The sequence below is a fragment of the Callospermophilus lateralis genome, chromosome 11 (genome assembly GCF_048772815.1).
Source record: "Callospermophilus lateralis isolate mCalLat2 chromosome 11, mCalLat2.hap1, whole genome shotgun sequence".
Taxonomy (NCBI): Eukaryota; Metazoa; Chordata; class Mammalia; order Rodentia; family Sciuridae; genus Callospermophilus; species Callospermophilus lateralis.
The window spans coordinates 45,843,743-45,857,831 of NC_135315.1; the positions used below are offsets into that span (position 1 = coordinate 45,843,743).

At 49.0% G+C, this 14,089-nt stretch overlaps 1 protein-coding gene across 1 annotated transcript; it reads right to left on the reverse strand.

Moving 5' to 3' along the window:
• Window positions 1–695: 695 nt before the first annotated feature.
• Window positions 696–13,281, reverse strand: Ccdc92b (coiled-coil domain containing 92B). The gene is made up of 3 exons (XM_076870510.1): window positions 13,137–13,281; window positions 8,929–8,976; window positions 696–4,263 (listed from the first exon to the last, which is right to left on the reverse strand). Exons 1-3 carry the CDS (start codon window positions 13,264–13,266, stop codon window positions 3,659–3,661), a joined length of 783 nt encoding a protein of 260 aa, XP_076726625.1. The 5' UTR covers window positions 13,267–13,281; the 3' UTR covers window positions 696–3,658.
• Between the last annotated feature and the right edge of the window lie 808 nt (window positions 13,282–14,089).

The following is a 14,089-nucleotide window of genomic DNA, read 5'->3' on the forward strand; positions in this document are numbered from 1 at the left end:
CCCACTACTTGGGAGGCTGAGGCAGGAGGATTGCAAGTTCAAAGCAAACCTCAGCAATTTAGGCTCTGAGCAATTTAGCAAGACCCTGTCGCAAAATAAAAAGGACTGGGGATGCAGCTCAGTGGTTAAGTGCCCCTGGGTATAATCCCCAATACCAAAAAATAAAATAAAATAAAATAAAATAAAAATGAAGAGGGATGGGGAGGTAAGTCAGTGGTAGACTGCCCTTGGGTTTAATCCTTAGTACTGGGGAAAAGTAAATAAGTGAATAAATAAATAAATGCACAGATAGAGGCAGGGAACCCTCACAGCCAAAGATGCCCAAAACTCATGATTCCTTTTAGGCAGAACAATGGATAATTCCACGCATGGGATCCTACCAATCTATCCCTCCCCAGCCTAGACAGGAGCCTCTGATCTAAGATTGCTTTCTTTCATTGTTCATTGGCATGGGTTACATGGCAGCAATAGGCTGGGGGCCAGCACATCTCAGAGAACACCTTATGCTTTATCTGAGGCATATCTGCTGAGGGAACCCTTGAGACTCAGCTTGCTCACTCTATCTGCTGACTCCCAAGCCACTTTCTACCTCTTTTCCCCAAACTTGCAGGAACAGAGATGGGGTAGCAGGCAGTGCCCTAGGAAAAGAGCTGACTTGCTTGTTTTTCAAATATTTTATTAAGAATAAGGCATATGACAGTCACCCCTTAAAGCACAGGGCTCTATTTCTGTGGGTGAGTGAATACACTCTGAAAAGCATTGGGTTAAAAAGCGCAGCCAACAGAGAATTCGGAGCAGGATCCCTCTGCCCTGCATATCCTCCTTTCAAGGCTGACATATCAGTGAGAGGGCATTTAGGGGTCCCCCGGGCTCTGCAAGTGAGGAGATACTGCTCCACACCCTCTGGCCTCCTTCTCCACTAGGTAGGGCTCTGTGCTGCCCTGAACTGGTCCCACAAAGTGCAGGTCATGGTGGAAGGGTTACAGGGTCATGGGTACAGAGCCTCATATAACATTGCCCACTGTGCCCTGGCTAGCTTCCTGAACACGGGGAGGCTTCCATCTACCTGCAGCTCTCCCTTCTGGGACTTTCTATACTTGGAATGTGGTGGGATCCCTGCCTAGGGACCCTGAGTGTCCATGTCAACACTCCCCTCCTTCCACCAGTGGGGTGCATGTAATAGACGAAAAACGTTCCTTTCCCTTCTCAGTCCCAAATATTCCAAGAGCTAGGCCTGGTGGGTCCCTCAAACCAGGACCAGGAAGGGGAGGAAGTGGAAGCTGAGGGCAGGGTCCCAATCAGGCCCTGAGGCTGCAGGTAGGTGGAAGGAAGTCATCTATTCCTTTATTTCCAGATGAGAATAGGGGAAGGGGTATTTCTGTTAAAACTGGAACCCTGTGTCTGCCTTAGGCCTCCTGCCACTCTTCCTCACTGAGATAAGGGTTGCCTTATTTTCTTTCCCAGCCACCCCCAAACATGTCAGCTGCAGGTCAGCCACCCCAGCATTCTCTTTCATCTGGGAACTCTCCAAGCACTACCCAAACAATTAAGTATCATTATCTGGTTGCTGGAGGAGGGACAGGGTTTGGACAGTGCTGATAGGGTCTCTTGGGGAGAGGCAGGCAGGCCACTGAGGATTCCTGGGGCTGGATATGGTGGGTGCCCTAGCCAGACACTCCAGGTACTGAGGAAGAAAAAGGAAGAGAGCTATTGCTACAGAGCTTTGAGGGAGGCCAGGTGGCACAGCTATGGCTTTTAGTGGATGGGTGGGCGGTGGATAAAGGACTTTGCCATCTCTGCAGAAGAATCAACATAACAAAGTCACCCTGTTCACCCCAAAGGTGTGGTTGTGGGAGATGAAGGTCAATGTGGGTTCCTCTGGAAGAGAACTTTCCTCTTCCCATAATCCTCCAGGCACCTCCAAGAGAGGGGAGTGAGCCCCCTCCCCCACAGGTTCTGCTAGGGAGGGCAGCAGAATGGGGCACAGTGAATCATACACTCTTGAGGAGAGGCAGATGCCTGGGCACAGCCACAGGGGCTAGTGGGGTAGAGGTAAGGCAATGAGAGAGAAAGGTTCCCAGACTGCCACCTCTGCTGCCTTACTCCCAGGAGCTGGACAGCCCAGACTAGGCCTGGTTATTGCTTGGTGGATTCATCAATCCTGGATAGGGTCAGCTGGGAGCGGGCAGCATGTTTGACCAGGCCTGAAGTGTACTCACTGGGTTCTGCTTCTTACCAAATTCTCCCTCCCTCTAACAGGGCAAAAGAGGATATGACTGGGGATTCCCCACTTCTCCCTGGGGGCCTTAATGGGAGAAGAGTTTTTCACCTATAGAGATTGATTCTGCTCTCCTCCCAACCCCTGGGTGACATGCAGAATGTGTGTCTTCAAGCCAGGGTCAGAACCTGCCAGGGACCAGTGTCAGAGTGAGGGAAAGGCGTCCTCCCTTGGCAGCCCCTGGAAGAACTCACAGGCACTTAGGACTCGATGTAGGACCAACCCAAGAGGGATGGTGATGGAGCTTTGGGGGTTTGTGTTTCTAGGCTGGGCTGGGCTGGGGGCAATGAGCTGGACTGAAACTATTTCCTGCCTTTGGTAGTGGGGGTTGGGTAACTGGGAGAGGGGAGGAATCCTGCTTTCCATTTACCATTTCCCCACCAAGACAGAGGGTCATAGGGGTATCCCACCACTCTCAGATAGGCTTAGAGGCATCCCTGGAGGAGGACATTCCCCCTTGCAAACCCAAACTTTTATCAATAGCTTTCACTTCCAAGAAGCCAGGCCCTCTTTCCTGCCTCTGGGTGCAGCCAGCTGCTTAGAAGCTGGGCAAGGTTAGCACCAATAACAGGACTAGGGAAACTCCCAGAACAGGCTCCTGAGGGGGAGCGGCAGTCTTTGCCCTGTCCCAGGGCGCTTCCCCAGCACAGCTCCAATCCCTACATACCTGCCTGGCAGACCCGAGAAGAACTGAGCTGGAATAGCTCCAGCCCCGTTCCTGCCACCATTCCATAACTCTTCTAAGGGTCTACGGCATGCTGCTCTCCGGAAGTTCAACTTCCATCAGGCAGCACTCTCCCCACCAGGGTTTCTGGGAGGATGCAAATTCTAAAGTGTTCGGTGCTCTCACCTGCAAGGACGTATCAATGGGGGAGGGGTAACGGGAGGTTTCCGAGTGAAGAGGCCGGTTCTTAGCCCGGGCCTCTCCTTGGGAGCAAGGTTTGGCAGGGCTGGGGGAGGCAGGGCAGGGAAGCTGGAAGGTCTAGGGGTGCCAAGTGCACTCTGCATTTCCTTCTATAGGCCAACCCAGCCTTTCCCCTCCCCACAAAGATTGTCAGCTTTCCCGGGCGTGTCCCCCGTCCCTCCCCTTCCAGTGGCAGGGTGGGGACCAGATCTGGATTGGTACGAGTCCTTCTCCACAAAAAAAGGTGCAATCGCTCAGCCCCGCAGAGGAACTCCCTCGCGAGAGGGGAGAGCTCGAAGCTTCAGAAACGCTGGGAAATACAAAAGGCGGGGCGGTTTGAGAGGGTGGGGAAGCTGGGGCCGCCTTCCCCTGCTCCCTGGAGCCGGGGCGACTGCCCTTGGCCCTCGGGACCTGCCAGCGGGACTGGGCTGCGTCCCTAGCCGGGCCGTGAGGCCTTTCCCCCGCCAGCCCCAAGCCTACTCCGGGGCCCTGGGCGCGCTGGATGCGGCGGGCGGGCTCTGGCAGGGCCTGGGTTGCTGGCCACCTTGGTCTGGAGGCTCCTGTGGCTCCTGTGGCGGCGGCTGGCGTGGGCCGCGGGCGCCGGGCCGCGGGGGCCTCCGGGCGTAGAGGAAGAGCGCGGGGTCTGGCATGGGGTCGACGTCGTCCAGGGGTCCAGCCGCGCGGTCCCAGGAGGCCCAGTCCCGGCTGGGGCCCTTGGTGGCGGCCTCGGGCTGGCGGCGGGCCCTTTGAGCGCGCCGGCGGGGCCGGGGTTCCGCAGCTGCGCCGGGGCCCGGGCGCGGGGCCTGTAGTCTCTGGCGCGCGGCGTGCAGCTGGCAGGAGAGGTAGGCGGCCGCTTCAGTGTGCTTCTGCAGCTCGGTGCCCAGCACTGTGGCGCGGTGGCTGCGGCGACGCAGCTCCTCCAGGAAGCGGCGCTCCTCTGCGCGCAGGCTGCACCGCAGCGCCGACACCAGAACCTCGCGCTGCGCCACCTCCCGCCGCAGCTCTGCGTTGGCGGCTGTCCGTGCCGCCAGCTGCGACTCCAGCGCGCGGCACTTGCTCTCCAGCTCCCGGGACGCCTCCTCTGGGAAGAAGAGATAGAAGAGAGCGGTGACAGTGCCCGCCAGGCGTGGGGCAGAACCCCCACAGCTCAGCGGCCAGTGTAACAAAGCTTTAGTCCGCCCCACCTACGCGGCCTGTGGTGCGCTCTTTCCCGCCCCACGAATCAGCCTCAGTGGCCTGCCTTTTTCTTTCTCAGGATCCTTGCACATATCCTGGCTTTTCTTGTAATTTTTCCCGGGTTCTTTTCTTTTTTTTTTTTCTTTTCTTTTTTCTTTTTTTTTTTTTTTTTTGGTGCTGGGGATTGAACCCATGGTCTTGTGCATGTGAGGCAAGCACTCTACCAACTAAACTATATCCCTAGCCCTTTCCGGGTTCATTTTAAATGTGAAACTCTTCCTGACCATTTAGTCCTTCCAAAAGTAATTTGTTGAGCTGTCTATATGCACTGTATTAGGCACTGAGGATATGGTGGATAATAAAACGGGTCTCAAGAAACTTACAGTGCAGTGGGAGAGGTATAGTAAATAATAAATGAGATCACACTGTGACATGCTCCAAAAAGAAGCAAATCAATCAATGCTCTAACAGAAGGATGTGACCTAATCAGAGGTGGCTTCCTGGCAGAAGAGGCTTGGCTTAGAATCCGAACGATGAATACCTCTTCCCCTGGAGAAGTGTGCTCCAGAAGAGGGAACATCTTGTACAAAAGTCCCATGGAAGAAAGACATGGCAAGAGCAAGGGGCTGGAAGAGCTGGGAGTGTTCACTGGAAGGGAGAAATCGAGAGATCGGTGTCCTTGTTTCCTTTGTAGAGCATTTATCATTTTTTTTTTTTTAAACCAAGCACCTATAATCTAAGCTTCTGGGGAGGCTAAAGCAGGAGAATCACAAGTTCCAGACTAGCTTGGGCAATTTGGCAAGACCCTGTCTCAATAAAATAAATAAATAAATAAATAAATAAATAAATAAATACGTCTGGGGATGTAGCTCAGCAGAGCACCCCTGGGTTCAATCCTGAAGTTTTGTTTACTTGGGTATTGTTTGCTTTTGCCTCTGCAGCAGGTTTCAGCCCTGGACATAACATTGGAACACTCAGACAGCTTTTAAAAAAATACCACTTTCTTGGGCTGGTGTTGTGGTTAAGTGGCAGAGCAGTTGCCTCAAACATGTAAGGCACTGAGTTCGATCCTCAGCACCACACAAAAATATAAATAAACAAACAAAAAAAAATACCACTTCCTGAGCTGGAGTTCTAGCTCAGTGGTAGAATGCTTGCTTAGAATGTGTGAAGCACAGGGTTTGATTCTCAGTACCGCATATAAATAAATAAAGATCCTTTGACAACTAAAAAAAAAAAAAAACAAAACAAAAAAACCCCACACATTTCCTGGGCCCTACCAAGGCCTATTTGAATCACAATCTCTAGGATTGGACCTGGAAGTGATAGTGCTTTGGTTTTCACAGGTGAATCTCATGAACAGCTAGAATTGAAGACCCCAGCTTCCTGGATCATGAACTCCATCCTGGAAGAGTATATCCTGGGACTTGGCACATGTGAGTCAATGTTGAGATCTAGGCAGCAGAAAGAGGAAAGGGAACAGTGGACTGGGTATGGTGGTGCTGGCCTATAATTCCAGCTATTCCCAGGAGGGAGGCAAAGCTGGAGGATTGCAAGTTGGAGGAGAGCCTCAGCAACTTAGGGAGACCCTGTTTCAAAAATAAACAGTAAAAAGGAAAAAAGGTAGGGATGAGGATGGAGCCCAATGGTCTCCTGGGTTCAATCCCTAGAGAAGGATAGGAGGAGGAGGAAGAAGAAAAAGGGAACCCTGGGACATGAAAATCACCAAGTTATAGGACAAAGAAAGAGTTCTCAAGCTCATTGAGAGAGAAGAAAAAAAAAACAAAAGACCTCAGGACATTGGGATAGTGACTTGAGTTCGTGACCCCAAAAATCTTTTCAAAGGAAGGACAGTAGGGGTGAAAGCTGCTTGTCACTGGTCTGTCCATCTGTTTTTTTTTTTTGTATGTGTGTGGGGGGTGTCTAAGGACCTAAGGATCAAGGGTTGCCCTGGGCTGCCATCTAAGGAAGTGAGCAGAATGAGAAGAAATGTTTAGGTGATCCCAGCTAATCTTTATATATACAAAGCAATTTACAGGACTCCTAGCATTTTAGCTTAAACTTCCAGGTGTCCTTGTCTTCAATTCTTGGTCATGTAGCTCTTAATCTATAAGCAACTCAGCAATATGGCAGTTTGTCCTTAAGACTCTTCTGACCAAGAATAACTAGTTTTGGATTTATTTTTAGCTAAGTTCTTAGAGTCCCTGCAAGCCAGGTAACATGTCTTGCACTTCACAGACAAAGGATAACACCCAGTCCTAGTTCTTAGAGATCCTATAATCTGATGATTAAAATCCTATAATCTGGTGATTAAGATTAAGGCAATCTTCCTCCTGCCACATTTAATTTTTTTTTAATATTTATTTTTTAGTTGTAGTTGGACACAACACCTTTATTTCACTTATTTATTTATTTATTTTTATGTGGTGCTGAGGATCGAACCCAGGGTCTCACACTTGTGAGGCGAGTGCTCTACCGCTGAGCTACAACCCCAGCCCCACATTTAATCTTTTAAAAATTATAGTTAAAGCAAAATAAAAATTACCATCTTAACCATTTCTTTTATTTTTCCTTTCTTTCTTTCTTTCTTTCTTTCTTGCTTTCTTTTTTTTTTTGCACCAGGGATTGAACCCATTGGTGCTTAAGTACTGAGTCACATTCCTGGCCCTTTTTTGTATTTTATTTAGAGACTGGGTCTCACTGAGTTGCTTAGAGCCTCCCTAAATTGCTGAGGCTGGCTTTGAACTCAAGATCTTCCTGCCTCAGCCTCCCAAACTGCTGGGATTACAGGTGTGCACCACTGTGTCCATCCCCATCTTAACTATTCTTAAGTGTACAGTTCAGTAATATCGCATATATTCACATTGTGCAACAGATCTCTAGAACTTTCTTTTAATTATTTATTTGTTTATTTTAATGCTATGCTAAGGATCGAACCCAGTGCCTCACATATGCTAGGCAAGTGCTCTATCACTGAGCTCCAGCCCCTTCTTTTCTTTTTTTAATGACAGGATCTCCCTATGTTGCCCAGGTTGGCCTTGAAGTGGTGGGCTCAAGTGATCCTCTTGACTCAGTCTCCTGAGTAGTTGGGACTACACAGAGAAATACCTGGCTACCATAGATATCTAGAATTTTTTTTTTCTTCTTTGGTACTGGGGCACTTTACCACTAAGCCATATCCCCAGCCTTTTTATATTTTATTTAGAGACAGGGTCTCGTTAAATTGCTTAGGGCCTCACTAAATTGCTCTGAACTCACAATCCTCCTTCCTCAGCCTCCTGAGCATCTGGAAGTACAGGCATGTGTCACTGTGCCTTGCTCCAGTCCTTTTTTTTTTTTTTTTTTTAAATATTTATTTATTTATTTTTAATTTCCAGCGGACACAACATCTTTGTTTGTATGTGGTGCTGAGGATCGAACCCGGGCCGCACGCATGCCAGGTGAGTGCGCTACCGCTTAAGCCACATCCTCAGCCCCTCCAGTCCTTTTTATTTTTTATTTTGAGACAGGGTCTCACTATGTTGCCTAGGTTGGCCTCCAACTTTTGGTCCTCTTGCCTTAGCCTCCTGAGATTACAGGTGTATGCCTCTGTATCTGGCTCTTCTGCCCTCTCTTTACCCCTCACACTTGGGATTAATCACAGGGGCATCCTACCATTGAGCTACATCCCCAGCCCTTTTTACTTTAATTTTTAAAAATTAATTAATTAATTAAATTAATTTTTGTGGTACTAGGGATTGACTCCAGGAATGCTTTACCACTGAGCTACATTCCTATTCCTTTTACTTATTTATTTTGAGACAGGGTCTCACTAAGTTGCCCAGGCTGGCCTCACATTTGGGATATTCCTGCCTCAGGAGAGGATCCCAAATTTGAGGCCAGCCTGGGCAATTTAATGGCTGGGATTACAGGTGTGTAACACCGTGCTCAGTTTTCTCTGGAGCTTTTTCATCTTTCAAAACTGGAACTCTTGTGCTCATTGAACACTATCCCCCCACCCAACTCCCATATTATAAGTAAAATAATGCTTTGGGAAAAAAAATGTCCTGATGCAATTGCTACAGTATCACTAAGTTATACTTTTGTGAAGTGGAAGATTTGCTAATGTGTGTGTGGGTGGCATCTCTTTTGTTTTCATCTAGACTAAGTGCCTCCAAGCCAAGGACTCCATACTACCATTATGTTACATTTTGACACTCAGCATCTGATGGGGTGTGGACATTAACTGTAGATCACTTGTACAGGATAGGAAGAACTGGGGAGCTGGGTCCCAGAAACGTGGAATTAAAACCACAGAGCCATCTCCTTTCTGCTTTCCTTTTCTTACTTTGGACAGAGACATGGATACAGGGTGCTTCATATGGTATTGCAGGTTGTTTACTGTACAAGGTCACTCTCTGAATGGGCAGGCAGGGCTGACATGCTCTGTTGGTGAGGATGTCACCAATATGAGGAGGTTGCTGTCCCTATGTTCAGGCTGGGATGGAGAGACATAGGTCCTACCAAGGGTTGGAGGGAACTTGACCTGTTGGGTCCCATGACACTTCCCCACCAGTGGTTCTTCTCTTACCTTGCTGGTGAGATTGGGCTTCTCTCATTTCCAGGTCATGGGTCAGTTCTGGGGGAGAAAAAAGAAAAAGCAGATTTGAGTGTATGTAGAGATGTGGGGGGAGGTATAGATATCAGGGAATCATAGTTCAGTAAAGTGGCATAAGGATGCCTAGAACCATCTAAACCATCCCCTACACCTATTTTGCTGCAGTTCAGCAAGGGGAAGAAACATGCCCAGGGCACAGTCTGAGCTTGACAGGCTCAACTCCAGTTCAGGCTTTGTGCCTTGGTTGGAGAATTAGTTCAACCTTTGTGGGACAGAGGAGCCTGGCTTGTTTGGGGACTTGGGAGTATCTGCCCCTGCCTAGGGCTGATATGCCAACTGAATAGCTGTTCTGGAGGATTCTTACTGTTCAGGGCTTTGGCTCATTAGTGTTTCTCTGACGGTATCCAGAGCCTCTTAGGAGCACTGGAAAGGGGCAGTAGCTATTTATCAATCTAGACCATGTGTTTTACTATTTCCACAGCCAGTACTGCTGTGCCTTTGTTATTGTCTGAAGATCAGCTCAACTCCTTCCCGTGGTCCCATTCTGCCATAATCCACAGGGAGGGGCCAGGGGCTTCAAGGAGAACAGCGCCACCTAGTGATGGAGCTGCATGGAGTTTGGCTTAGCGTTGAGCGGGTGGGACCCAGTAGGGTGCTGCATGGGAAAAGCCGCCCAAGGGCACTGGTGCTGGAACAGTTTCCTCTTGCGCACTGGTGGCCCTACTTTCACCCTTTCCCTCTTTTCTTGTCCTCCCAGTTCCTGTTTCTTTCTTTCTTTCTTCCTTTCATTTTTTTCTTTTACTTATTATTATTATTATTATTATTTTTTTGCTGGGCTGGGGATGAACCCAGGGTCTCGGGCATGTTAGGCAAACACACTACCACTAAGCTACACCCCAACCCTAAGTCCCAATTCTTTAGTGCCCAAAGTGGCCCATTTCTTAGCCCAACTGAGCTTGATAACATTTATCAGCCCCATCTCTTTCTTCTATCTCCATCAGAACTCAAGAAGAACTGGGAAGAGAGGCTGTGGGGGTAGCTCAGTGTTGGAACACATGCTTAGCATGTCCAAGGTCCTGAGTTGGATCCTGGGCATCAGTGGAGAGAACTAGTCAGAAGGGAGCCAGAAGCCACAGAGGCCTGTGTTGGAGGAGACCCACTCAGGAGCACCTGTGTGTAACTGCAGGGACAAACTGTAGAGCCCAAAGGAGGAAGGTGTGAACCTGGGGTCGGGGAAAGGTAGCATATCTCTGGGACCACCATCCAGCAGTACCTACAAAGACTGGTCCAGGGCCTCTCTGCCTGCTCTGCCTCATTGCCCTCAGGGGGCTCTTCTAGAGACCAGGGGCTTTGCTGGAGAAGCCTTCTCTGGAGAGACCACTTGTTGCCAGGAGACAGAGCCCAGGGTACCTGGGCCTTTGCTGTGACCGGAGCCTGAACCTCTTCCCTGGGGACCAGGTGAGGACTCTGAGGCCTCTACCCTTGCAGGGTTCTTGGGACCAATTGGCCCCTCCTCAAAGCTTTGCAATGTAGCTCAAGGGACCATGGACTAGGTTAGGAACTTAGCCCAAGAGACCTTGGCTTTGCCACTACCTCCCTATGGGCTGGTTTCTCTTCAGCCCTTCACCATGGGACTGGAGGATGGGGAGAGAGAATCCCAGCTGGGCTCCACTCCTCCATCTGGCAAATGTTCCTTCCCATCTTTTGACCAGAGTCCTCATGGTTCAGATGAGCATGCTGTGAGGTCAGATACACTGTGACTTTGGGCCAGTAATAGCACCATTCTGAGCCTCTGTTCATCTGGAATATGGAGACAAAACAGCACTTCTAAGGGGCTGGGTGCCAGAAGGAAGTGAGGGAAAATAAACAGAGGGCTTGGTCCAGGGCTGAGTTAGTGCTGAGTGCACAGTAGGCGATAGGCAGGTCTTTCAGGCTGCACAGCCAGCCCAGAACACACCCACCACCTTCTCAAGCACCTTTGTCCTGAGTCTTCAGCCAGCCAAGGTTTCCAGAAGCTCTCCTGGCTTTTCTCCTTTCCTATCCCCTTCCTAGCCTCTGTGATGCTCTTCAACACCACCCCATCTTTTCCTTTGTTCTTCCCCCTTCTCATCAGCCCGTCCCCCTGGAGGGAGGGCCTTATTCAGTCATTTCAGCCCCCACGGTGGCTGTTCCAGCCCAGTCCAGAGTTATTTTTATCTTCTTAATCAATAATCAAGAGTCTGTCGATCCATGCCCATTTGAGAAGGGTAGTGAGGGCAAAGGGCTCTCTGTGCCTGCCTGTGATACTTTCTTGGGATCCAGCCTGTGTCAGGAGCCAGGGGATCCAAGTTCTCGGAATTAGGGCAAAACAAGAAGAAATTCGAAGAAGTGCTGTAAGGTCTTAGGATTACTATTTTCTTCTAATGCTATTATTGCAATGCCAAAGTTTCATTGGGCAGGGATGAGTTCTCATGGACCATTCCTGCACTTCGGATGGTCTCTGCTGCCATCTGGTCTTTGCGGGGAGATTGCAGGAAGCCTGCTTTGGAGTTTGGCAGCTTGACCTGTATGTGGACCAAGAGAAGAATGCGGTGATTGAGAGTCAGGACTAACTACTGCTTGTGCCTCAGTGTGAGAAGCCAGGTGGGTCCCTCAAGCTCTCTAGGCCTGTTTCCCCCTGCAGTGGGGACCCTCCCATGGACAGAGGCTGCAAGAGAGGTAGAGGAGTGAGTATCTTGGAGGTAGAGAATGTCCAGAAAGCTGCAGAGGCACATAGGACTAGGCTTCCTGGTTCTGCCCTTAACATATTGTATGAGTCTCTCTCTGTACCTCAGTTTACCCATTTCTGCAATAAACAAATTGGGTCCTCCCAGCTGAGACATTCTGTAGCCAATGGTTCAAAGCCTGTACTCAGGGAGCCTAAACCTGTGTGAGCATTTGGGCCAAAGGCAAGACTCTGAGCTGAGGCTGCAGGTTCAAGAGTAGAAGCCAGCCTGGGATTTTGTTCTGTCCTTTGCCTCCCTCCACCATACTCACAAATTCAATCAGGTGCCAAGCCCTTTCCTTCAACCTGCCTTTCACTGGCCTTCCCTTTTCCATCCCTCTTCATTCTGTCTTCTGGACCATCTCATCAGCTCTTCCATAAAGTCTCCTGATCTCCCTCTCTCACAATTCATCTTCCATGAAACTGCCAGATTGAGTTTCTTAAGGCAGCATAATGCTGATGGAGCTTAAAAAGCTTCAGTGGCTCCCCACTACCTCTAAGAGGACAGGCCAAACTCCTTAGCTATCCTGGTATTTGTCAAGGTCTTCCACAATCTACCTCCAGCTGGATTTCTCACCAGCCTCCTCTCAGCTCAATTTTATTCTGTCAAACAGAACTTTTCATGAGCATTTGATCTCTTACCTTTTGGCCTTCGCTATGCTGTTGTCTCCATTTGGAAGTTTTTTTTCCCATTCCTTTCCTTATAATATCTTTTTTTTTTTTTCTTTTTGTGGTGGTGGGGATCGAACCCAGGGCCTTGTGCATGCAAGCAAGCACTCTACCAGCTGAGCTATATCACCAATCCTCCTTACCATGTCTATTTATTAGTCAGCTTTCAAGGAGTTGAAGTGCTTCCTCCTCTGGGGGGCCTTGGTTTCCTCCTTTATCACTTGCTCCAGGTTGACTATGACTTTGTCTGTGAACAACCTTCCCACCTTCACATATGTGAGCCATATCCCCAGACTTCTTCTGTATCTTTTTTTTTATTTTTAATTTTTTTTAGTTGTTCTTGGACATATTTTTATATGGTGCTGAGGATTGAACCCAGTGCCTTCCACATGCTAGGCAAGTGCTCTAGCATGAGCCACAACCACAGCCCTCTTTTACATCTTAATATCACCGTTGGTATGTGTCTCCCCAGTTAGACTCATGGTTTCTTCAGGGCTTGAGGTGCTTAGTGAACAGTGACTCAAAAAAAGACAGGAATCTGTAGGAACTTGTTTCCATGTTCCCCCATCTACAACCTCACCAGAGCCCTCAACCCCAAAGCTCTTATCCTACCTTCCCAAGTCTCAGTTTCCTCATCCAGAAAAGGAAGTGACAGGATTAATGTGAGACTCACAGGGGCTCATAGTGGCCACCCTATCAAAGACAACAGTAATGATGATAACACTGACCCTTCCTCACCCAGCCAGCCAGCCGGCCCTCTTGGCCTCACCTGAGCAGCGTTTCTGCAGCCTCAGAATTTCCAGGTGCAGGTCTCGAAGTAGTGCCATCTGTTCCTTTTTCAGGAAGCTGATGTGTCGCTGCACGCTCTGAATCTGATGCTCCAGGGACATGGTATCCATGGTAACCCAGGCCAAGGCCCCACCTGGGGAGGACCACAAAGTGAACACACATCTTTTGAGCCCATCTGTGCTGCCACACTGTCAGATCCCTCGTGGTCACCTCTACTCTGAGTCTTCTTGTCATTGGGTAGACAGTTCTGCTACCGCTATCGTTTCTCCTCTATTGACTCACTCAAGCTTCATGAACGGTGGGTGAGTTGTCAAGGAAATAAAATTATTCCCATTTAAGAGATGAAGAAGCCGAGCACGGTGGCGCTCACCTGGAATCCCAGCAATTTGAGAGGCTGAGACAGGAGGACTGTGAATTCAAACTCAGGCTCAGCAACTTAGGGAGGCCCTAAGCAACTCAGCGAAACTCTCTCTCTAATAAAAAATAAAAAAGGGCTTGGGCTGGGGCTCAGTGGTTGAGTGCCCTTGGGTTCAATCTGTAGTATCAAAAAAAAAAAAAATGCATTAAGAGATGAAGAATTGGGCTGGGATTGTGGTTCAGGGGTGAGTGCTTGCCTTGACTGGGTTCCATCCTCAGCAACACATAAAAATAAATACATAAAAATAAAGGTATTATGTCCATCTACAAAAAAAAAAAAAAAAAAAAAAAAAAAGGAGATGAAGAACCAGAGGCTCAGGAGGAGCTTGCTTTATTTTTGTTCCTGTGTAACTTTGGATTCTTCTGCTCAGAGAGAAAAACAAATGGAATAGCAAAGAGACCACTTGGGGGGTGGGTCTAGCTGCCTCTTCATAAGCTGTGTGACTTAGGGCCAGTCCTCTTCCTCATTGGGCTCTCAGTTTTCCATGGGTAAAATGGGAGAGTGTGGACAGGATG

Bases quoted from the DNA above. Each gene is read 5' to 3' on its own strand.
- Ccdc92b (XM_076870510.1), bottom strand. From the start codon at position 13,266: ATGGATACCATGTCCCTGGAGCATCAGATTCAGAGCGTGCAGCGACAC. The intron at 8,977-13,136 runs GTGAGGCCAAGA...TTTCTCCCCCAG, and splicing joins GCTGCAGAAACGCTGCTCAG to AACTGACCCATGACCTGGAA. The intron at 4,264-8,928 runs GTAAGAGAAGAA...TCTTCTTCCCAG, and splicing joins AGCCCAATCTCACCAGCAAG to AGGAGGCGTCCCGGGAGCTG.